The sequence below is a fragment of the Epinephelus fuscoguttatus genome, linkage group LG2 (assembly GCF_011397635.1).
Source record: "Epinephelus fuscoguttatus linkage group LG2, E.fuscoguttatus.final_Chr_v1".
In the NCBI taxonomy this organism is placed as follows: Eukaryota; Metazoa; Chordata; class Actinopteri; order Perciformes; family Serranidae; genus Epinephelus; species Epinephelus fuscoguttatus.
Window position 1 is genome coordinate 26,454,955 of NC_064753.1, and position 24,787 is coordinate 26,479,741.

At 41.1% G+C, this 24,787-nt stretch overlaps 1 protein-coding gene across 1 annotated transcript in view; it reads right to left on the reverse strand.

Moving 5' to 3' along the window:
- Window positions 1-22,503, reverse strand: part of aldh1a2 (aldehyde dehydrogenase 1 family, member A2) — a 31,175-nt gene extending 8,672 nt beyond the window's left edge. The window contains exons 1-8 of the mRNA XM_049594596.1: window positions 22,230-22,503; window positions 13,397-13,501; window positions 12,687-12,827; window positions 12,104-12,233; window positions 8,553-8,614; window positions 7,658-7,786; window positions 5,505-5,618; window positions 26-128 (exon numbers count right to left, since the gene is read on the reverse strand). Coding sequence (XP_049450553.1) covers window positions 26-128; window positions 5,505-5,618; window positions 7,658-7,786; window positions 8,553-8,614; window positions 12,104-12,233; window positions 12,687-12,827; window positions 13,397-13,501; window positions 22,230-22,346 — 901 coding nt within the window. The 5' untranslated portion in view covers window positions 22,347-22,503. The remainder of the gene's footprint in view (window positions 1-25; window positions 129-5,504; window positions 5,619-7,657; window positions 7,787-8,552; window positions 8,615-12,103; window positions 12,234-12,686; window positions 12,828-13,396; window positions 13,502-22,229) is intronic.
- Between the last annotated feature and the right edge of the window lie 2,284 nt (window positions 22,504-24,787).

A 24,787-nucleotide genomic window follows, 5' to 3' on the forward strand; every position in this document is an offset into this window, starting at 1 on the left:
AATAAAACATTACTTGAAAACTTACAATCAGCATCTGCAAAGATGATGTTGGGGTTCTTTCCTCCCAGCTCCAGCGTCACTCTCTTCAGGTTACTCTTCCCAGCTGCTTCTTGGATCAGCTTGCCGACCTAGCGAAGGAAACAGATCTGGGGTTTACTCACAGAAATGCAGGCCCATGGCCAGATCAGTAAATCAGCTGGAGCCATTAAATAGCTTAAAGAGGTTGGTTAGCTCCGAACAGGGAATGCACCGGTAGTCCAGCTGAAACATGAGTTCTGCAAACAGACAGAATGAATATCTATTACAGGATTTTGGAGACAGCAACGGGAAAATAAAATGATGTTTCAGCCGGGAACAGCATCTGATTTTTAATGAAGGGCAGGAAGAAGCAACCACAAGGTGTGTGGGTGGTGACGTAACTATCTGAGGTTGGTATGAAATGGGTCTGGCCTGTCAATATAGAAGATGACAAGGGGATTTTCTGTGGTTTTTCTTTATCCTCCTACATACTTATTTCTACTTAATATGATGCAAACAAAATAAAAACTGAAACAATAAGGTAAGGTCACTAAAGGGAATCTTATGTGTGACTCATCTTCAGGGACTATACCAGTGCTTTTTGCAGGTTTAAACTTCTGTAAATCATGTATACTTTCAGATTTTTTAAAATGTTTTTCTACTGTTCCTGACAGCCATTGATTTTCATTCTTTTCCCTGTGGTATGAAAAATAAATAAGCTGAATCTGAAATGTCGATCACAGCGAATACCAGAGCTGCATTCATTTATGTTACATTACAATGTAATGACATTATCATCGTCATCATAATGAGGCAGTTTAAGAGCAGAAAAGTATGTTTTTTGTTTCCTCACAATTAGGCTTGGGTGGTATCAAGTTATTAGGGAAAACTGCGGTATTTTCAAATCCTGAAGGTATGATTTTCAATACTGTCAAAAAGTCAGACACTCCTCTTCCTATTAAACTGATACGAAGATGCTGTATTGAGGTGATGTAGTGCAAGGCACCTGCCACCAGAGGTCAGTCTCTACAGGTGGAAGGGAAGCTGAGCTGAGAAAGATGGTGACTGAGAGTGGTGGGGATAATGTTACACTAGTAAAAAAGAAAAATTTCCCCAGGAAAATGTCAGGAAGGTATGAAATTAAGTATGGAAAAGTAGATACCGCCCAAGCCTACTCACAATGTTAATGATAACTGGCTGTGATGCGAGCAAGCACCTCCAACCTGTTTTCAGGGCAACAACAAGTTGCCACTTAGGTTCAGTCAGGGCTTGATAGGCTCCCTGAATAATGTTGTTGCGCTCCATCTACCAGAGTTTGCTTTCTCACTGTATGTTAGGAAGAAGTGTGTTACAGTAGATAAACAAAAAATAATGTAGATATGAGATTCACTGTTCCTGATAATACAACTCAACAAAGTTTCAGGAGTCTGCTGATAGATTTTAAAGACAAAAGGAAATTAATGGAACTTATGGATGCCTAAAACAGTAGACAAAATTCCCCTAACCAGTTTTCAAACTTGTTAGTTAGTTACCATATAAAGTATGAGTAATTTGTAGCAGATACTGTAGGCTAAAATATGTGAAACCACCAGTATTGTTCTTTAAGGCAACAGTTTGACATTCTGGAAAATTGCTTTTTTGCCCAGAGTTAGATGAGAAGATTGATATCACTCTATGCCAGAAGAGTGGTATCAATCTTCTCATCTAACTCTCGAGAAGACAGCAAAAGTCCATACTTCTCAAAATGTTAAACTATTCCTATATGACAGAAGATAGTAGTCATAGTAATGATGTGGTCATTATAAGTCCGCTTTCATACGTCATATGAGTGAGAATTTTTTTTATAATCATGTGATTTGACATTGTGAGTGATTTGCCTCCATGCAAGATATTTTCTCTGCTGTCAAACATGTTCTCAGGAGTCTCTACTTTGTCTCAACAGTAGACTGAATCAGCTGCTTTCACGTGTATTTTTTTAATGTTGTAAAATATTGCACCAACTCAAAAGATAACAGTCCTGAGAAACCCCACACACCTCTCTCACAACCCTACACCCTAAACAAGTATTCATCTTCCTGTTACTCATACAGCCTGTTTTATTTTCCAAGAGAACTGACAAGATAAAGTGGAAAAATACCCTCTCAGTGTGCAACTGAAAAAACCCCACCTCCAACATGGAAAAGATTCATATTCTCTCTCTGGGTTCTCTTGTGTATGGGTTGCTTTAAGATACTAAGACATAATAGAAAAGAGGAGAATCAACTGCTGTGCTGTGGCTGGTACCGAAGCTGTATAAATACAACACAATACTTGGCTCGGCTTCAATGTTTCTGATGTGTTTTGTCTGTCTTTGATGAAAAACACAAAGCGGCTGACTAAGGGGAGGTTTGCGTGTGTTTATTCAGGGGTAAAGGAAATACTCTGGGCTGCGAGACTCCTCCATGTGGAGTCACAGCCACATGTGAGTCAGAACAAGGATGAGTTGTGGTCCTAAAATCCACCTGTAGCTACACCACCACCTTCCATCATGTGTGAAGATGCTGTGGTGGCTAGTATCCCCCCTCCACTGCTGCTACTACAGCGTGGTGACTCACTGTCTGGGCATCAGCAGTCTCTTACAGCACTGGCTCATTCTCTCAGTAATTGACTCCAGATCACATGAAACAACAGGAAAACTAGTAAAAAAAAAACTGGGCCACTTACAAAGGAAATGTTCAATCAAGACGGGATGATAAAACAAAGAAGATGTTTGTGTTAGAAGGTACATTTATGCAAGCTCGCGTGCACACACTGATTGGGTGTGTCTGTGTGTGTGAGAGATTAGAATAGGAAAATGTATGTTTTATGTTACACTGTGCTGGAAAATCATAAAGACACAATGTTAAAGCCATTCATACACCAGATAAATATATGTATATCATTATGCTGTCCAATTCTGCTTTCATCACTGTGTGCGTTTAGCTCATCAGGAACAGTAATCTATGACTTCTATACCTGTGTGGGTTTATCGGAGGTTTCTCACAACAAGTCTTTTAATGGTCAGAATAACCCTACTGTTTATTCTGGAATCATCTTCATCTTCTAACCACTTCATCCTCTTGAGGGTCGCGGGGGGGCTGGAGCCTATCCCAGCTGACATCGGGCGAGAGGCAGGGTACACCCTGGACAGGTCGCCAGACTATCGCAGGGCTGACACATAGAGACAAACAACCATTCACGCTCACATTCACACCTACGGACAATTTAGAGTTATCAGTTAACCTGGTCCCCAATCTGCATGTCTTTGGACTGTGGGAGGAAGCCGGAGTGCCCGGAGAGAACCCACGCTGACACGGGGAGAACATGCAAACTCCGCACAGAAGGGCTCCCACGCCCGGGATCGAACTGGCAACCCTCTTGCTGTGAGGTGAGAGTGCTAACCACCACACCACCGTGCCGCCCTATTCTGGAATCATGCTGGCTTAAATTATGGTGACATTCTGATGTAAACAAATATGCATGTAAACACAAGGGCAATATTGTACAATATATGGGCATGACCACAATCATTTTTCTGACCTTGAAATGTCGATTATATAATTATCGTGACAGGCCTCATTACATGCAGTGCCTTTTAAAAATAAACTCTCATGCCCACAGGAAATGTACGTTTCATCACCAAAACTAAGTTGGGTTAAGGCAACAAAACTACTTTAGAAAACAGATCATGGTTTGGGTTAAAATTAGTATGTTTGTTACATAACATATATGGGTTAAGAACTGTGTCACGTGACATATGTAACGTATACACGTGAAGTTATCTACATAATGGGCATATTTTGGTCTGTTGGGACTTGGCTTGTGAACTGGAGGGTTGCTGATTCATATCAGAGTGTGAACTGGTAGCTGGCGAGGTGTCAGCTCACCTCCTGGGCACTACCAAGGTGCCCTTGAGCAAGGCACCGCACCTCTAAATGTATGCTGTGCAGTGGCGATCAATCATTATAGCAACTTAAGCACCGTTTCCACCAAACACATTCAGTATGGTACCTTTGGAACCAAAAGTAACCCTTCAGACATGGTACCTAGACCCTAGTGTAATAGTTAAAGTCGTCACAGTGAAATTTAAGGTGTGTCCATTGATTCACACCGTCATTTCATGCATTGAGTAACATTACAAGTTAACGTTCCACCTTAAAGGTTGCCAGCAGTCGGCCCAGTGAATCAAGTTATTTTGCTGCAAGAGGCAGCAAAACATCCTTTCATCTTATAGATGAGTAGTAGTTAGAGACTACCAGTAAAACTCTCCACAATATGAACAATGGTTACATGAGCCTCAAAACCAGCCACAACTCAGCCCTGAGCAGAGTGACCATCTGCTATTGACCAACTGACGGACTGCAGTGTTCACAGCTCCACCTTTTAGTACCAGATCTGTGTTCTAGGTACCCCAAAAGAAGGGTGACCAAAAATGGGGACGGTACAGAACAGTTCCATTGGTGCCATCCACAACTTTTCGCAGTGGAAACGGAAAGAAACGTATCATACTGAACTGTACAGTACTGCTCAGTAGAAACAGGGCTTTAGTTTCACACAAGACACAAACAGTGGTCTCCTGGATGAAAGTCCTGTGTCTGTTTGACCCATCCACCACCCCTCTTTTCCTACTCAGATTTTCTCATTCTTTATGCTACATCATTGCCACTGATAGGTTACACTGGAGTTTAATACGTGTCAGACTCACACACTGATGACCCCTGACCCCTGAAGCTGCCATATTTGATGCACTGGGAATAAAAACAGGCTAGCATAAATCACAAGGCTAATCTGAACATTAGATAAACCTGGCTCATTTACCAACAACACATATGAAATACAGGCTGGTCACATCAAAACATAAATTCTACATGAGGACTGCTGTAAACAGTTTCACCAGTTGGGTTAGCTTGCAGTTAGAAATAACAGATGTTTATAAATGATTTACAGTAAAATAATCTCCTGTCGCTCTGGCTTTTCCCTCTGGCTTGAGGAATGTGTTCTGACCGCAACACCTCCTAGCACTCAACACCTAACATGGTATGTCCTTGATGATTTAGCTTTCCATTAACTGCTATCCTGTTCTGCAGAGTTACAGGGTTTATCCTGATAGTAAGTTCAATGACAGGCGCTGTGGAGGTGCGTTAATACAGCAGAGACAGCAGAGGGAAAACAGAAGAGAGGCAGTGTTTTCACAGAGATGTGTTTGTATACTCTCAACAGCGCAAATATGTGCATGTGTGCCAGATAAAATCGGAGCCCCCTGTCATGAGTAGTAATGACAGGGCACACAGCTTATATAAGACCCCATTTGTTTGTCATTTAGACTTCAATACAGGCACACAACGTCCCCTAATTACCCAGCCTGCTCTTCTGCTCTGCACATGTTGGTCACTGTGTCACTTGTGTTCACTGACAAAAGCAAGCAGTAGGCAGCTGTTGATCTGAGTCACATTATTAAAGAAAAGTACCTCGGTTGATCCTGTGAAAGCCACTTTGTCTATGCCCATGTGCGAAGCAATCGCAGCTCCTGCTGTTGGCCCGAATCCTGGCAAAATATTGATGACTCCCGGTGGAAACCCGGCCTGTCAAAACAATATGAGAGGAAACAAGCTTTAGCGGAGATGACAGCAGAGCCAAGCAAAACCACAGGCAGTGTGGGGGAATCCGGACCCAACCCAACCTCCCTACCAGCAGAGAATGGAGAGAACATCAAAAAGAAGAAGGCGACAGACAGATAGTCTCCAGAAAGAGGCGAGGCCAGAGAGGGCAGGGGGGAGACAGGGAGGATGTGGACACTGAGATCTGTACAGATGATTAAGTTTTTCTACATTAACATAACGCTGCATTGTTCCTATCTTGTTTAACTTACTCATGTGTTTACCTCTATTGTACACAACGTGCTTACCCTGTTGCTACTGACTAAGACAATACAATGCACTGGTACACCACATTTTGGATCTGGATTTACTAAATACTTGAATTAGTCTCATTTTGTGTTGACTGTCTTTGCTGCAGTGTATATAAAGCTCTATTATGTTTTATCCTGCTTTGTGTGTCAGTGCTCTTTTGTAATGTGTCAGCACTGACATTAAACTTCCTGTTGACATTAAACTTTGCTGATTCCAAATGTTTTGTTCAGTTCAAAGTTACCAACTAATGCTTGACTTATGTCTGATGGTGTGACCCGAAGTGAGGTCACACCATTAGACACGCCCCTTCTAGGGGATACACCACAGGTTTTCGTCTGTCTGTGCACATCAGACATTTTATAACTATGCAGATGGGTTAAGAAAATGGAAAGTCATGCTGCGGACATGACTTTTCAATATGCTGCCCCCTACAGTTTGGGAGAATACTGGTTTGCCACAAGGAGTTTAAACAATCCAAAATGCTTTCTTATCATAATTCCGTGTCTGCTTATGTCAGTACGGAAGGCGTAACTGAGGCTCAAGCAGCTTTTTTATCACATCACCATTCAAATGTACTTCAGGACGTACATCATTAAGTGACGCCTTTGTATACGGTCGCTACATTCGACACTAATTCAGACTTCAATTTGGTGCTAAACTTTACCTATATAATCCTACAGGATTAAGCTTTATTCCAAGGTGTTAGCCAAAGTGCTAACCTTTAGCTACTTTTTGTGTTACGTATTTGTCACAGTTTATTTCCAAGTGAAACTAGATATAAACAAACACTGTACAGTCCCAATAAAATCAGCTGAATCAATTGAATCAATGATAATATTGGATTTTATTTCAATAGTTTGCAGCCAACCATTTGTTGACATGTCTGCAGTTCTTTCCTCCAAGTAGGACATATCGTCAGTGTCAGAAATTCCCAATACAAGTCAAAGACTGGTGAAAACATATTTTTCCCACTCAGCTGCTTGTAATTTTGGTTGAATCAACATGATGTGAAAGCAGCATAATATCTCAGTCAGCAACTATTTGCAACAGTAATAACATTATGATTGTTTCTGTGGCTTTCACAGTCATTTAATATGCTTTTAACAAGATTTGTTCGTATATGTACTTAAAATCTTTTTTTTCATCTCTGTCCCAATAAAACCAGAGAATTGTTTCATCAAGGCATGTTGCTGTTGAGTTTTTAAAGTGGAATTTCTCAATGCTTTAAGACCACAAAAAAATTCCATTAACCTCCACTAAAACTGGGGTAGCAGCAGAGTAAAATCTCAACACTTAAGATGATAAAATCAAAACTATCTGAGTGGTTACATATCACTGTGAGTGAGTGTCAAAATATATTTGTTTTTTTTTGTGATTTAGGTGAACTGACCCTTTAACTCTCGCAAACATGTTGTGTGGTGTTAATCTCAGGGTGGGAATTAGGATTACAGACTCTGAAAAGATGTGCCAGATAGACAAGTGACACTTTGTTAAACATCTGTTCTTTGTCGCCTTGTGGTTACGTTAATATTGGATTATCCAAATAAAGTGTTGGCCAGATTCATAGTGAACACTGTGTTCTTGGCAAACTGAAGCCTGTAAGTGATTCGGATTCAGTTATTGGGAGTATTAATGCTGGACTGCCTGAATAAAATGTTGGCAAACTGCCTCGTGAACATATGCGCGGTTGGCAACGAATTTCTGTCATTTACCTCCTTGACAAGAGCCGCCATGTAGAGGCAGGTGAGCGGCGTCTGCTCAGCAGGTTTGAGGACAACAGTGTTTCCACATGCGATTGCTGGACCCAGCTTCCATGCTGTCATCATGAGGGGGAAGTTCCACTGTGCATGACAAACACACACACACACACACACACACACACACACACGTACGCACGCACACACACACACACACACACACACACACAGACAGACACACACACACCGGAAAAAGACATCATGCATCTGACTGACACACTGGGTGGTCACAAGTCAAGCTCAATAACTCATCGCTCTTAAGTCACTTACTCTCATTTTCACTCTGTCTAAACATAGTCAAGTGAGAAAATGTTCTCGGCACTTGTACAGTATTTTCTCTTCCCACAGTATTCTGAGAAAGCCGGGAAATTGCAACACATGTGCAATAGACCCATATCACTGCACAAAACACAGGCCTGTGTTATTTCTGCTTTACACAGGAGCCCATGGGGCTCAACGCAGAACCACACGCTTTCTGCACTCTTGCACAATCAACAGTGTCTCTTTCTCCTTGATCTTTTTCCTCCTTTCTCACCATTCTCTTTTCCTCAAACCCACTCTGTGAAATCCCTCAGCTCGCTCTTTTTGCCTCTCACTTCTCGTTCTCTATTAGTCAAACTCACTGGCACCAGCCATCTCGGGGCTTACCAGCAGGACTTACACACATAAACAGTGACTGTCAGGGAATTACTGGAAAATGCAGAATGTAATTCAACAAACAGGACAGACTAACAACCAACGACATGTCTTTTAAACTTTGCCAGTTCATTGTTATCTGTGTTTTTCCCCCTTTTTCCCCCATCCGTCCATATCCATCATGCATGTCACTTGTAGGAAGGGTTATACTCACAGGGATAATTTGTCCACAAACTCCAATGGGCTCATATCTGGTAAATGTCAGATACTCTCCATCTGTGGAGGAACACACGTGCAGCGCACACACACACACACACACACACACACACACACACACACACACACACACAAATGAGAAACAGGGTTATTTATTTCATGCTTCAGTAGATTAAAGCTTGTAAAATGCCTGAAACAGATGAAATATGTCACCACCTGATACCCCCGGTGTTGCTGACTCAACATGTTAATTTGTAAATGAATCCACACGCAACATTCCTGGTTGCTTTACCCCGGTGAGAGATTACATTTCGTTTCGAGCCTCCTACAGCACAGGCATGTGTGTAACTGTTTTAGGTCATAGAGATGGGTGTTATGCTGGAAATGTTTGCTCATTCCTCTTGCATTACTTAAGTAAAAGGAGGTACTTACTGAGGGTGTGCCATGCTTGTTCATTCTCCACAAAAACAATTGATATTGAGAAATGTGTGTATAAATTTGTTACAACAGTCGTCAGCTGACGAAACATTGCCTCATATTGGAGTTGGACTGCAATGACCGATGCTAGATAACAAGCCAGATAATCATTTTCAATGGGATGCAGTGGAAGTATGACAATGGACAAAGACCTGCAGTACAGATTCTCATATGTCAACCTCTTTCCTTAATTTCAAAGTGGATGTTGGGTCTTTCCAAACTGTTATTGTTTGGAGAATGAAACTTTAAACCTATTAGATGTGAGACTTTCAGGAGGAGCTCAAGTATCTGCGAAGTTTGTTTGAAAGTACATCTCCTACAAGATGAATTATATTTCAATTTGGAACAAGCAGTGTAAACTATACCAAAGTGTGTAGCCAAAGGTGCTCCACACAATGTCACTCCCCATTCATTTCACTTTGTCTGTGATACAGATTTAACACAATCATCTCAGCATAACGTGCAAGACAGATTGATGCTGAAGGGTTGTTGATGAAAGATGTCCTCGACTTCATCCTGACAGGTGAACAAACTCGATCACTGACAGCCTTACATCACACAGGCTACAGGCTGCCTTGTTTATTTCCTCTGGATGTCTACTAGAGCAATAAAGCTTTAAACCAAAGCTCTGGCAAAATGCTCACCGCGGTTGGTTTGGCAGCAGTGTACAAGAGAAGCTTTGAGAGGGACAATACGGCGGTATCAGGAGGTTTCTCATGTCCTCTCTCTTATTCTATTTTCCTCTTTCGTGCTTCCTGTCGAAACAGACAGCCAACTTTCCCCTCTACCCCCCCAAATTCAACTGCCTTAGAGAGGCGACACTGGTGACAGTCTCATCAGGACGAGTAATGCTAGTGTTGGGATTGATCACCAATTTGATACCTTACGTTGCTTATTGAAAGTGTTTTTTCTACAAAAACTTTCTTACTTAAATAAAAAATTAATAACTTAAAAATTTCTAACTTAAATATGCCTAGGAGACAGACACAGTTAGTGACTAGCTGGTGAACTTAACCCTTGTGTTACCCCCGGACATTTTTGTCCATTTCCAAAATTCAAAACTCCCTCACAGACAAATTAAAAGGTCACAGGGGGATGATTTTTTTGTATGGGGGTGTCATTCTGGGTGAAATTTCAAAATCTCAACTTTCAGCACAAAAATCCATTATTTGACCCTGTAATGCATTTTTACCCTCAAATGGCTAAATGACAAGTGGACATTTTTGTCCACTTGAAGGGTCATGGATAGAAATAAAAATGCATTACAGGTTCAAATAATGGATTTTCATGCAGAAAGTTGGGATTTTCAAATTTAACCCAAAATTACACCCCCATGCAAAAAAATCACCCCCCTGTGACTTTTTGTTGGACACTACAAAAGTTTCTAGAAAATGGACATTTTTGTCCACTTGAAGGGTCATGGATGTAACTTTTTTGAAGGGGAACAAGGAGCATTTAGCAGCTAAAGAGCCAGATATTTCCCCTCAGAGGCTGGTGGAGACAGAAAACAGAGCTAAAGGAGAGTATTGGGCTTACATGTATCAGGTGGACAGAAACATCACTCCAAATACTAATGATGTTCCATAACTACTGGATGTGTAAATGAACCACTGTTATCAACATAGCAACATGGCATATCAAAGATGATCATCTGTCAGTGTTGAGTTTGCATCATGTTTCAAATACCCCCAAGAAGCCCCCCAAATATAATTTATTGCAGGTTTAAAATCGAGCGGTAACCTCCTGGGCTGACAAATGAAGCCAGTACGGAAGTGCCAAAAACTGCAGTTTCTCTGAAGGCCACTTGAGGCTGGCCCCAGAAGCCGGTCAGTCCCCATAGACATCCATGTTAACATGCCCAACTTTACAGCAGAAGTGAACATGTTTACAGCCCTGTACTAAAAACAGTTTTGGCATGTAGTTAAAATCCTTTTTCAAGACAACTGTATGGGGATGATTTTTTGTGTAAGTCACATGTTTAAATGTTTAAAGATATGTGGGGTTTTTTAAAGATTATTTTTTGGGCTTTTTTGCCTTTATTGTATAGGACAGAGTGAAGGGGGATGAGAGAGAGAGAGAGAGAGAGAGTGGGGTGTGACATGCAGAAATGGCTGCAACCCGGAGTTGAACCTGCGACCGCTGCAGCGAGGCATCACCTCTGTACATGGGGCGCCAGCACTATCCACTACGCTACCGACGCCCCAGAGATATGTGTTTATAATGTTTAAAGGCTTAAAGATAAGAATAATTAAGGGTGTGGTCGCTTTAAGTGACAAGTAGGTGCCGTCTGTTGACAAGTTGCTACAACGACGCTGCTCGACAACTTAACCAAGACATAACCTCACTTTCACAGAGTGTAGGCGTAGCCATAGCTGTCGCTATTTCAGTGTCTTTTGAAGTCATAAAAGCTTAATTATGACATTTTGGTAGCCTAAAAAAGTCTTACGTGTTGAGTTGTACTCAAATCTCTACAGAGTCAGATGCATATTTTTTACTGGTACGAACATTTTGTTTTAATGATTTTAAGCCTGTTTGTTGCAGATGAAAATTAAGTAAATGCACCATGCTAACCGAGTTAGCAGCTAGCGTTATGGTTAATTCCAGCATCTTGTCCAAATATGGTCATTTGTGGCTCTAAAAATCAAAGATGATGACGGTCAAGGCTTCAAAACAGGACTTCACAAATCAATGGGTGACGTCACAGTGGTCACATCCATTATTCTATACAGTCTATGTTTGAAATGTGTCCGTGTTTCATGTCTTTATACAAACTGTTGTACAAAAACTTTGCCTGAAAAACACATTATAATCTGACCAAGAAACAAACTTTTGTTCAGTAGTTTTTACTGTAATACTTAGTGAAATTGATACGCATAAAAGTTTGGTTCGATACCCAACCCTAACAATAACAAGCCAGGGATTTCATCTTACCATCAACTGTGTTCATGTAAAAAATGTCTCTTTAGAGTGTAACCCTGCAATTCCTTTCTTTTACCTACAGTCTCAAACAAACACTTGGCCTTTTGTCCATGTCATTACAGCTCTGCTATCATGCTCAAAGAGGGATCTTACCCATTGGAATGGAAGTGCCGTGGATCTTGTCTGCATATCCAGCAAAGTATCTCAGTGTCTTTATTGTTCCTTGGAGGTCCACAAACAGGGTGGGCAGGAAAGGCTTCCCACTGTTCAGTGACTCAATAGTCTGAAGAGAGACGGGGGAGACGTTTGAGAAATATGTGATATAACCTTGTGATCCTCACATAATTTCATACTGTTCCAGTCTTTACACTGTCCCATGGGTGAAATGCGACACTAAGATAACACTACGCTATAAGTATAGCTCTTGGTTACAGCTATATGCTCTCTGTAAGGCAAAGCAAGTTTGTAAGTGTTGTTAAACACAGCGGCACTCAAAGTGCTTTGCAGATGGTATAAAATGAAATAAACATGAGAATAAATGTTATACTGTTAACAGTTACATAAATAGGGTAATAATCAAGTGGATAAGAGGCCTTAATTGATTTTCAGAGGTATATCCATGTTGGAAATACCTTACCTTACCTTACCTTACCCATACCTTAGCCTAACTTAAAAAACAACTAAGGGTTATTCACAGTAATTGATTCAGTATAATACCAATATCCGGTTGACTTACAGCTAGATAGATGCTGTCTCTCTCCACCAGGTCAGCCAGTTTGGACAGCAGACGACCCCTCTCAGATGCATCCATCCTTCGCCATACAGAGCCCAAAGAAAAGGCGAGGCGAGCCGCCTGGACCGCCTTATCAACATCAGCCTATCAGACAAGAAGCATACTTTGAAACATACTTTTTTTTTTTTTTTTCACTCGTCACTGAAATAAGTACTGGAATAGAACAACTGGCAGCTCTGCAAAATTTAAGCAACTGCCTAACACGTGTATAACATAATAAAAGGTGAGATTTAAGGCTGTCATGAGAAGAAAACCCCAAACTGTATTTTTCAGTTTCTATTCCACTACATTTCAGAGGGAAATATTGTAGTTTATACTCTTTAAACACAGAACATATGCTCAGTTTACAAAATATGATGCATTGTTATTGATTAGACCACTAAGCAGTATATAGAGAAGTTAAAATTTGCTTCATCTTAACAACTACAACAGTAAAGCACTGCTGCTTACATGTTAATACATTAATAATAATGATCCAAAAATATAACATTATAACATGGACAGGGGTAATTCTGCATAATGAGTACTTTTAGTTTTGATACTTCAATTACATTTTGTTGCTAATATTTACTTTATTTGAGTAAAATTTTGAATGCAGGACCAAAGATCAATGAAAAAGACAGATGGAAGATGCCATGCTGCAGAACATTTACCTTCTCTGCTTCCTGGACTTCACAGATCTGCTCTCCAGTAGCCGGGTTGTAGGTAGGAAAGACCTTTCCACTAACAGAGTCATGCCACTCATTGTTGATGAAGATCTGCAGGGGGAAAATGTAGTTATCAGTATTTCAGTGAGCAGATGCAATAACGGATCTGAATGTGAGGTTATGGATGTTTCCTTTGTATGAATTCAATTTAAATGCAACTTGCAAACCAACCGAGCTTGAGTGAGAGATCGTGACTTTTTTTTTTATTTTTAAATATTTGTTATGTTAAGTAATCATTTCATCACATGCTTGTAGCCGAGGCTGTGAAAGACCAACAGTCCCAGCTCTTCCAGGCGGTTGTGTAAGGGATATGGGAGAATCTCTGGAAATCTGGACAGAGATTCCTGCCTGTCCTGCATTGCTCTCTGGGGAGTGCTCCACCATCCAGACAAAGGGGTGGGGGGTTGTGGGGGGGGTAGATAAATCCCTATCAGACACCAGAGCCCCACCAACCCACCCCCAAGCACACAGACACACGTTTCACAACATCGCTGCTCGTTTACGAGATCATAAAACACGTGCCGTGCTTGGTTTTCTGTGATGCGTTAAAGCAAGTCTTCCGTTAAACAACCGCCTGGGATTCCAAACAGGACATATTCAACATCTATTAAGACCAGAAGAAAAACAAATGTTTACAGAGGCACAAAGCTGGGAATTATGCCACAAAAAACACAAGTGAATGCCTCATAAGCTGATGAAAAGGGGAACACAAGGCAAGGTGTGATTTGAAAATTTGAAAATTTAACTTGCATTTCTTATGCAAGTTAAGTCATAAGAGAATGCTCCTTCCTCGCTGACATGTTTAGATCCATTAGGCAGACTACTCACACACTGTTTTTAATGGCTGTCAGTCTGCCTGATAGATAGAGTGCAAGGAGAACATCTGCTGGCACAAATCCCTCTGTGTATACATATGCTCTTACCGTCCTTCTACTTTAGAGGAGTTCAGATGCACTGAGAGCAAAACTGAGAGCAGGGTTCAAGTATCCCACTGGCCTGAGCCTCCCTAAACTCTCCAACATGTTTACCTCCATAAACGCTGGGCTTTAAGCACTATTTAATTGGCTGTAAACTGTTACCCGTGTTTACTTTCGGGTTGGTATAAAATGCCAGGGAGTCTGAAAACTGTTGGAGTCACAGCAAACACATCACTCTGCCCCCCTCCTCCTCTTCATTCCCACGGCTCACAGGCTCATAATGTGCTCTCTGCGTATGAATAACTCACATTCAGACGTTTAAGATGTTCAGTATCTGTGTGTACCACCCCTCAGAACCATACGTTACAGACTCATTCCTTGACGTTTCCTTTGTACTGGTCACACACACCATCCCCCACACACCTTAACACGCACACACACACACACACACACACACACACACACACACACAGAGATAGACAAGGCTGAAGTGGCTTCTTTCTCCCCGCCCAGGGTTCTCAGGCGCCTTCCATCAGAGGCCACCTTTAATCTGACGCTCATTAAGAGCACTTCATAAAATTGTCAGTAACGATAAGGAGCAGAGGGCCAGCTACAAAAACAGAAAGTCCTGTAGAGCACTGAATTAGTTTTTAAATTTATAGGGGCCACTGAAGTGGGGCGCCCTAAATCAGAGGAGCCCCCTGACAGCCTCAACAGTCTGAGCAAGAATGCAGACCATGGGTAGCTTTATGCATGGCGTAACCCCTCTCACAAGACGCTGCTAAAGGAGAACGGATGAAGCACGAGAACAGTGGAGCAGGCCGCCACCTAAATCACGGCCAGAAAAGGACAACTGTCAGCCGCCGTTTGGCTCGGCCCTCTCTCTGGGCTCGGACTGGTGTTAGACTTTTGTCTCGTTCCATTGAGAGACTTGATTAAGATGACAGGGCCGAGTCGTAAATCAACTCTCGAGGTTTCTTAAAATTGCTTTTAGGATCATTTGGACGAGGGGCAAAGAACACAAGAATGAAAAAGCTAGTGCAAGGGTGCACATTTTCAAATGACAAATTGTGTTTTCTTTCCCATTCCCTGCCGGGTTGTTACTATCACTTCACATGATGGTTTCATGTTCATAACAACCCGCACTGCCAACGAGTGCTTAGAATTAAGAGCAGAGATGACAACATGTTCAGAATAAACTACTTTCTGCTCACGCAATGAAGGCATTTAAGTTCAACTTTTAAATGATAAAGTTTTGAACATTTTGTGCTGCTGCATTAATTCAGAAATGCATTAAAGCAGACAAAAAGCTGTGATCTGTGATGCCTGACGCATAACAAGGAGGCCTGATGTGGATTAGAGCTAAGCAGTAAGCATATAGGTCAAGACTTTCTGCATGGGCCACAGGGCAGCTGCAAACATTTAGCAACTCCCAAGCTTTTCTGCAAAAGTTGTCAATCACATCATCTGGAGAGAGCCTGGCCATGGGGATAATGAAAAGATGACATATGATGTGCACAAACACATTTCAAAGCTTTTTTTGTTAGTTTGCTAATTTGGCCATTTGATGCAGGTGTCTTAATAATCGCCATCCGTCACAAAAAGTTTCAGTCACTCGATGTAAAAATCGAGATTTTTTTCACGATACACCGAGCAAAATGTCCATGTCTTTAAGTTTTTTATGTTAACACAACTTTGCGTGATTTTTTGTGATAATTCATTTTCAGAGTGAAGTGTAATGGGAAGTAAGAAATGCCAAAATATTTTCTGCAGCCAACAAACATCTGTTTGGCTCTTTGCTTCTTCTCACAGCTCAGATGCTAACGGCTGAAGGAATATGTAATGCTACTCTGTTCTTTTTTTCAAAGGGGGAGGACGAGAGGTGGGGTGGGGGTGGGGGTGGGGGGTGGGGGGGGGCTAAGAAGGGGGGTTTTAGGGGTTTATACTGTATATATGTGCGTGTTTATACACAACACGCCAAGATTCCACAGCCAGACGAACCCTACCCGGGCACCTGCAACTCTCGTCTGTGCAGGAAGTTTCATATCCTCCCCTATCACAGGACCTCTATTTCCTCTCTGGTTCTGGATGGGTTTCAAAAGTCTTATAATTACTACTGTTACAAGTGAGTGGAGAGCATGTGAAAGTGGAGACCAGCTGGTGTTTTTTCTCCTACTCCTCTCCACATGTCTGACACCATGGAGCCTTCATGTTTTTCATTCACACACCCACAGACAATGCCACCCTGCGATCCTGGGTTTGGCGAGGGCGACCTCGCTGTCACTGACTGGCAAACGTCTTTGTCTCGTCGGTGTGTGTGGGCAAGTGGTTAAAGTTGTTCATTCTGACTCAGAAGTTATGTGAGAAACACTAATTTGACATAAGGCTGTAATTACAAACAATGTGTTATTCACTTTTTCTGTTGATTCACTGAATTAGTGTGCTTCTTCCAGTAGTCGGAAAGACTGGGAACATCCCTGGAGCACCAGACAGTTTAAAATAAAGCCTTTTTCAGGGATTATATCATGCTAGTTTCTTTACACCTTAAAAGGGATATTACGTTTTGCTTTTTACAGCTGAATACAACTGGTTGAAAGTGTTTCTAGGGGAATTCTTCTCCAATAAACTGTGTTGGGGAGGAGTGAACTACATATAGTAGTATAGTAGCTTGCTGGTAATTCAACCACACTCATATTTGCATAGTAGTTAAATTACTTTTTGGCTATTTTTGTGCAGGTAACTACTAAAACTACAAACAAGTTTGGACCATAAAATGAAAGAAATTATTTTTAAAAATTCTTATTTTACCATTGCTTCTCTACTGTAATTAAACCCCCTTTGACAATAATAATCATAATCATCATATTGATTATTGCTATTTATTAAGAAATATTCAGAGAAGTGGTTTCATGCTGTTTTAGAAGTTACCTGGCTAACTCCTGCTTAGTGCACCTGGACGCTTCTTTCTGAAGGCAGGTGTCTGACTGATAGTAATTTCATACAAAACCAAAACTCCTGCACTTTATCATGAGTAAGGGGGTATTTTATTTATTTGGTTTATGTACTAAACAAGTGGACACTTTATGCAATAAACTCCACTGACTTGCATTTTTTGCTGGCATGCGACTTTTGTATTACATTTTGTTATAATTTTGTATGACATGTACATAGTCAATTCAATCATTTCGTTTAGAAAGCAGTATGAACTACTTTTTCTTGGTAGCTTTAGTAAACCAAACTAGATTTCTCCTGAGAGTAGCTTTGCTGTAGTTAAGCGTCCTCCAGTGTGATGTAACAGGTAGCTTGCAGAGCTATTCTTCCAAAGCAGCTTCCATAACATTGCCAATAAATGCATATAAGTCAGTAACTTAACCAGTTGGCATCCCTGAATCCCAAAAACTTCCATTTTCAAATATCTGCAAAGAGCAAAATGCCAGAAAATGTGTCACCACTCAACAGACACCTTTGAGGTTTAATACAGTAAATACTATTAACTGCACAAAATATATCAGAGCTTACTCTACAGTCTTGATGAAATGTCCACATTGCTATGACAAAGGCTACATGCAGTTAGATTTTCATGAATCAACAATAAATCTGACCTCTCCTAGCACTGCTGGGTTTTTTGCCTTGGAACATCTGAGATTTGATGGGTTTCCTGTGTACTTAACCGTTCTCTAAATCTCAGGTCAAGGAAATGTTTAAAGGACAGTAGTTTTACTCGTGGGATCTGTGGACAAAGAGGAAGTATTTTTTAAAGAAATGTGAAGCTTTTCCACAGACAAATAAACATCTAGAGGAGCACTTCTGTCTCGGCCATATCTCGTGCTCGCCAGAGAAAGAGCCCAAACTGCAACAGATTTATGAAGCCAAGTGTTTTTCATAATGACACCGTAAGGATTTACACGTTCCTTGTCAGGAGGGCTGCAGACTGAAGGTATGGGAAGTTAACAGGGTAACCTCGCTGTCACTGCTCTTCCTTAAACAGTGATTAAGAGACAGGGGACGTGATGTTGACGTGTCTGCTAAGATGATAATTTACACTCACTGCACAAGTAGGCATTTCACACCAATGGACATATTAATGGCGGTGCACACTTACCCTGTCACAATCAAAGAGATGTGTTTTAGAGAGTATGTGGCCATGTGTGTGCGAACAGGGAGATTGTGTAAGCAAAGGCCGAGGAGGAGGGGGGAGAGTTCTCGCTGTGCTCGTTGTGATAAATCATTTAGTTGCACAGTATCCCCTAACTTTGGCTCTGTTTGATCTTGATCGCAGTAAGATGGTGGTTTTGAAGTGAAAAACTCCAGAACTGCAGGTCAGGCTCTGGCGAGGCAGGGCCACTAACCCACACAGTGAGACAGGGCCATAATTTACACCCCGGTGGACAGCACCTAGCATCGGGGAGCCCCAAGCCTCCATCTGTGCTATCTCAATCAGTGACAGATTGATGGAGCCTCTTATTCATCCAAAGTGAGTGGATGTCTCTGCATAGGCCGCTCTACAAATACACGGGTCTTCAGCAGGCAAGTTCTGCAAAGGTTCCTATGGTGAAAGTGCACTAATGCCACCATGAGCAAAGCAACAAAGAAAATTTACAGCTGTTGATTAGTTTAAGAGATCTGTAACTCAGACAATGAACAAGGCCACTGAATTGGATCCCTCAATCTGGTCCTTGTTAGTTCTTTATTGTTGTGACACTATTTGCTGTGTTATTACTCTATTAACAAATTAGGCAACAATAAAACCACACGGAAACCACTTTAAGAATTCTTATCATTTGCTAAAGCTTAACATAAACTTTTGTGGAGAGCAAAATAACATGTTGACTTTTTACTACACACACACACACACACACAAACATTTTACAGACTGCTCATTCAGAGTAAAAGCAGCAACAGAGTTATTTCCATTCCTGTTAAATTTGTCCCACTAAGTGTCTGGTTTAACAACTCATTATCACTGAACGGTGTGAAAAACCACAAAGGCCAGAAGAATCATCCACTAAAAAAGAGCCGAAAAAGTTTCTCTGTTTGCTTTAATTATTCATAAAACAGAGTCGCTCCTCTTCACATCTACCACAAGTGGAAAACATCAATAAACAGCTATCTTGGCTCTCTTATTTATGGCTTCCTTCGTGGTCCTATCAACCTTTAAACTGTTTCTGTCTTGTAACCCAGCTGTTGGAGCCTTCCAGCGATAGAAATGTGGGGGTAGGGGACAGAAGAACCGAGAGACAGCTTTCCTCTTCAAGCTTTTAGCTACAAGACAGAGAGTGCATGAGAAAATCTGCTTTTGTGGGTATTGATAACAGAACTCTAATCTTATATAGATGCACACATGAAGGAAGAAAGCTTTACTGATAGGATCAACGTGTCATTGACGGTGAGAAGTTCATGACTCAGTGAAAAGGACAAGGGGCAAACCCTGACTGCAATTTAGCTCTTTTTTATCACATGCTCATGCTATAGAAGCCAACCTGTTAAGTAATGATACTGTATCAGCCATATCTCTGTCTTTGGGGTCGCTCACATGTAATCGTTGCATTACAAAACAAAAGATTTTTATTTTTATGTAAGCTAAGAAAAGCTTAATTTTGCCTTCATGTTGCAGAGAACTTGAATGCATCTGTGTAAAATCAATATGTGAGGAAAGAATCTGTGTCTGAAAGCTTGCAGCTCCATCCACACGCCCCATAGGCCAGTGAACAGTGCTGGTTGTTTCCCTTGCAGGGAGGAGAACAGGAACAGGGTGTGAGGAGAGCCCACGCCAGGGGTTCCCATAAATCAGGGCCCTTCTGCCCCCTATGTCCACCAAACCAACAGGGACTGGATGATCCAAATTCCTGGGGGTTAATTCACCAAGTCGCTCCCTAAATTTCCTCCTGTACACTGTTGTGTCCATGCATTTTAACTAACACTCTGCACTGTGAGGGAATGTAAAGCTTACAACACAACATGAGCCGATACAACACTACCGTCCTCGTTACGGTGCGGTAACAGCAACAGCAGCAGAGTGCCCTTTGAACTTAAAACACAGAGGTATGTATAAAAATTAAACAATTACAGCCCTGGCTGAACTTACAACATGCTATCAGGGATCTGACCTCTGTGAGACGTGCCCTTTAATCTCATACAAACACTTGCTCTGCAGCTAAGAGAGGCTCTCAGTAGCAGCAAGGCTACATCCTGGCTGCTATGGCTCACGATGAGACCTCAAGCCCCCAAAAATCACAGTAAACAGTACAAGAATCTCTCAGGATCTTTAACTAATGACTTCAATTTACTTCAAAGTGTTTCAATGTGTGCGTATAAAAAAAGGACAAAACTATCAAGACGTTGCAGAGATGTTGCCAAACAGGCTATTTTCAACATTTGTGTAACTGGCTCAAGACTTGCGGTGGGTCAGGACTCACATTCAAAGCACGAACGCTCAAAAACTTTAATGAGAAAATCAGAGAATGAGATTCACTGGTTATTTATTGCCTCTGTTGTGCAATAGTAAAATGACTGCTATTTATTTATTATGGTGACAAAGCACTTCACCTTCTAATACAGGACTTATCCTCACCAGATGTTTGATCAAAATCTCTGTGAAAGCATTTTTTTAGTCATATCTGCAACTTGATTTTTGTCATGACTCAAGCTCTCTTTTCCAGCTGTTTCTGCACCCCTTTCCTCCCACCCACACATTTCTGACTGCAGGACGATCCAAAACCTGCTCTGATAACACATTTATTCTTCGACTATGTGTATTTTAAATCAAACCATTTATTCGCTTAACCAACTTGCTGTCATATAACCACGAGATAATGCCTCAAATTACTGCCAAATCTTTGGACGTGACCAAAGTGTATGTGTAGTGTTATTGTAGGAAAAGACTTCAAGAACAGGCAGATAAAAATGAGGGCTGTTTTGTCTATACACAAATCTTTGCTACTAATACTTAAAATTATTTTTCACCGTCAAAGATTTATGAAGAACTTAAGGACAAGCTGGACACCACAAACACAATGTGGTATAGCATTATAATCATAGTGCAAAAAATTAAATGTAGTAATATTCTAAATTTTATAACCTTCCCTTTGATTACTTGTTTAATATCCCTTTAGTAGGCGACTTTAATTGAAAAATATATTTCATCTATTGGATTCTAATGCAGGAAACTGAAAGGTTGTTGGTCTGTGTCTTCAAGTGCAACACCAAACAAATTTTAAAAAATACATATATATAATAAAAGTAATAAAAAAAATGTCCTTGTGACTCAGTCTTATATAAATTTTAAGGCACTTTCCTAAACAAGCTTAAACTATGACACACCCTTATCAATACTTTATTGCGCCCCATATTGTGGCAATTATAAGTGGCTAAAATTAAAGCCAAAATCAATTACCAGATTTTAGCAAAATCCACTGACTAAAATCTGAAGATTTAAAAAACTACTTTAACTTTTTTCTTTTCTTGTAATTAAGTAAAAGGAGAGCAAGAAAACACGCACACAGATATCCGTATAGTGTATTAAATGTCTTATTATCTAGTCTTTAGTGTTGTCTATGGTTATTGATTATTAAATCCAGAGCTACACTGAGCACGTGGACGCAGAAGAGACTCATCGGGACTTTAAAGCCTTCAATCGTCACTTTATCAGGTCTGTGTTGAAAGTTAAAGAGTTTAGCGCGAAGAAGTTTATCAGCTCCAGCCCTGAGTGAGCTGCACGGGCTGATACTCGAGCTCCAGCCGCTGACACACATGAAAAGTTTGGGGGAAAGTTTTGGTCTAAAGACGCAAACATGATCTAGGAGCAGAAGCGGAGTGGTTTTACGCGCAAAGCGAGTCGGAGAGAAGTGTGTAGAGAAACAGACCTTGGTGTACTTGATCTCCGGGTTGGGCACCGGTGAGGGCATCAGCTGGAGGGATGCCATGAGAGCAGCGGGGTCGCTCTTCACCTCTCCGGGGATCTCGATCTTACTGGAAGTCATCGCGGCCGTCTCTCTCCACTCGTGTGCCTGCTGCGCCTCTCGGGGTTTTTTACAACAGATTTCTGATTAGGACTTTGGGTTTCTTCCTGGGTTTATAGCCAGGTGTCAGCCGCGGTTCATTTTCATTGGGCAAAGAAAAGGGCCGTCCTTTTGAAAATTAAATTCACGCATTTACATAAACGACCTCAACCATGCGTGTTAAGGAGGAGAAACATCCACCCCACCCACCTCACACTCCCGGTACACTCCGTCTCCACTGCTTTCACCAACACACGACGGTTTGCTGTAGTTTAACACATATTAAAACACTTCGACATGACTTATCAAGAGTGGAACTGATCATTATGTTGATCACAGGTATGATGTTATCTGAAGCCAGTGATAAAGCTGCAAGTTTTAAATGGCATTGGACTACTTTTTTTTAAACAGTTTGGCCCCTTTGGTGACTATAATTTCCAAAGGGTGCATTTAGGAGCTATTGACTTTAAGTGCCATCTTCCTTAAAATTCAAGAGTAAATTTTGTCCTATAAAAAAAGGGGTGGGGGGGAATGTGTCTTGGGCCCTTCACCCGTACTACAGCCACACAAAAAATACAACATACAACAAAGTACATTGACAAATTGACATTATACCCAGGTTAGCAACAGGAAACACAAAGATAAATAAATAAATAACATCATATGCTAAAAATATCCCTACAAAATCAGCAAACCTTCTTAATCCAATGCCAGATCTGGCTTTATCTGCCATTTATTAAAAGCTTTATAGACACAGGTATGAATGAATTCATAAAAAAGTCATCAGTCATCAGTCAACTTCATCAGTTGTTACACAACCATAGATATGCAACCTCCAGAAGCTTCACTTTTGACCCTATAAAAAACAAGTCTCCACAAACATAAGTGCAGATTTCCCCTCAATATTAAGAACATATGCATTTGCACATGGAGAACTTTTATTTTGGCAAAATTAAAGACATTTACACCATAAACTGATACAGAAAATGCACAAATTGGTGCGTAAAAACTTCCTAAAATGCATGAAATTAATGGCAGAGGACCCTCAAACCCCCCTGGTTCACGTGTGCCCCCCCAATTTAAAAAAAACTGCACCCTTGTCCACAAATACCTATAAATGCATCTTCACTGAATATATAAACTTACATTCTTACATCATCATTAACCATTTCCTTCGTGGCATAAAGGTGTTAAACTACTTTCCTCGGCTCACTCTCACCCTGTGGCCTTTATTTGCCTAACACAACCTCCCCACGCTCTAAGATGTTATGTAAATGTGGACTAGAGGGATTGCTGCTACTTGCTGGGGTGTTGTTGGCAGAGATTTGTCCTGCAGGTGATAATTCCTTCCAGCGCCTCCTTTAAACCTCCCAATAAACATCCATCAATCAGCTGCGAGCGTCTCAGAAAGCTAAAGGTATTAAAGCAAGCCACACATGTATTAGCACATCTACAGCTGTATATCCTCATACATTCATGACGACACTTAGGTAACAGACCAGGAGTTTATTAGTGGTTTTAGACTGTGGTCAGAGATAAAGAGAGAGGGAGAGAAGTGTATCTGTGCTCAGTGGGATGACGATGTAGTTTACAAGCAAGCTCAGGATAATTTCCCCAATCAGCAGCAACAGGGCCTTTAAATTTTCAGATTTCATAACCTGCGCCTCTTGACAGGACAAAGGAGTGTGGAGAGACAGATGTAGGCCCATCATTTGCAAACCCCCGGAGGATGCTGTTTCTCCATCAGCACATCATCCTTTTTTCACAGCATGGGCAACACTCTCCAAGTGTCTGTTTCACATCAAAGAGGAAACGGTGCCTGCAAACGGTGACAGTGATTAATGCATTGAAAACATCCCATCCTCAGCCTGTCGCCTCACCTTTTCACAGAGCCCAGTGAACGGAAGATAAGACATGCCGGTGTGACAAACTTCAGAGCCCGCTGCACTTCAAATGTATTCATGGAGCTCCCTCTGTTGGATGGACCGGGCCTCGGACACTCCACAGTCACACTCACATATTATTCATAGTTTTAACAGTGTTTACACCGAGCGGATTAATCAGGTAAATGGGAAGGTAATTGTAACAGCAAGGAAGGAGACTGACAAGATAAATGGGAATTTGACTGATGAGAGGAAACAGCAGGAGCTACATGGAGAAAGGTGAGTGAGGAAACTTTACAAACTTTCTGATGTGGGAAAAGGAAAATTGACAAAAATGCAACGAGCTCTGGGAAGCTGTTTCCCCTACAAGTTTCAAAAATAAATAATTGAATATAGAGGAATATGGAGGTTTTTAGATTTTTAATTTCCCACATTTTTTAAAACTATAATTCTATAGGAAAACACGCAGATATGAAGTCATCTTTAATGTAATGCTCAGTTACTTTCTGCCACATTTTCTCACACACACGCTACACGATC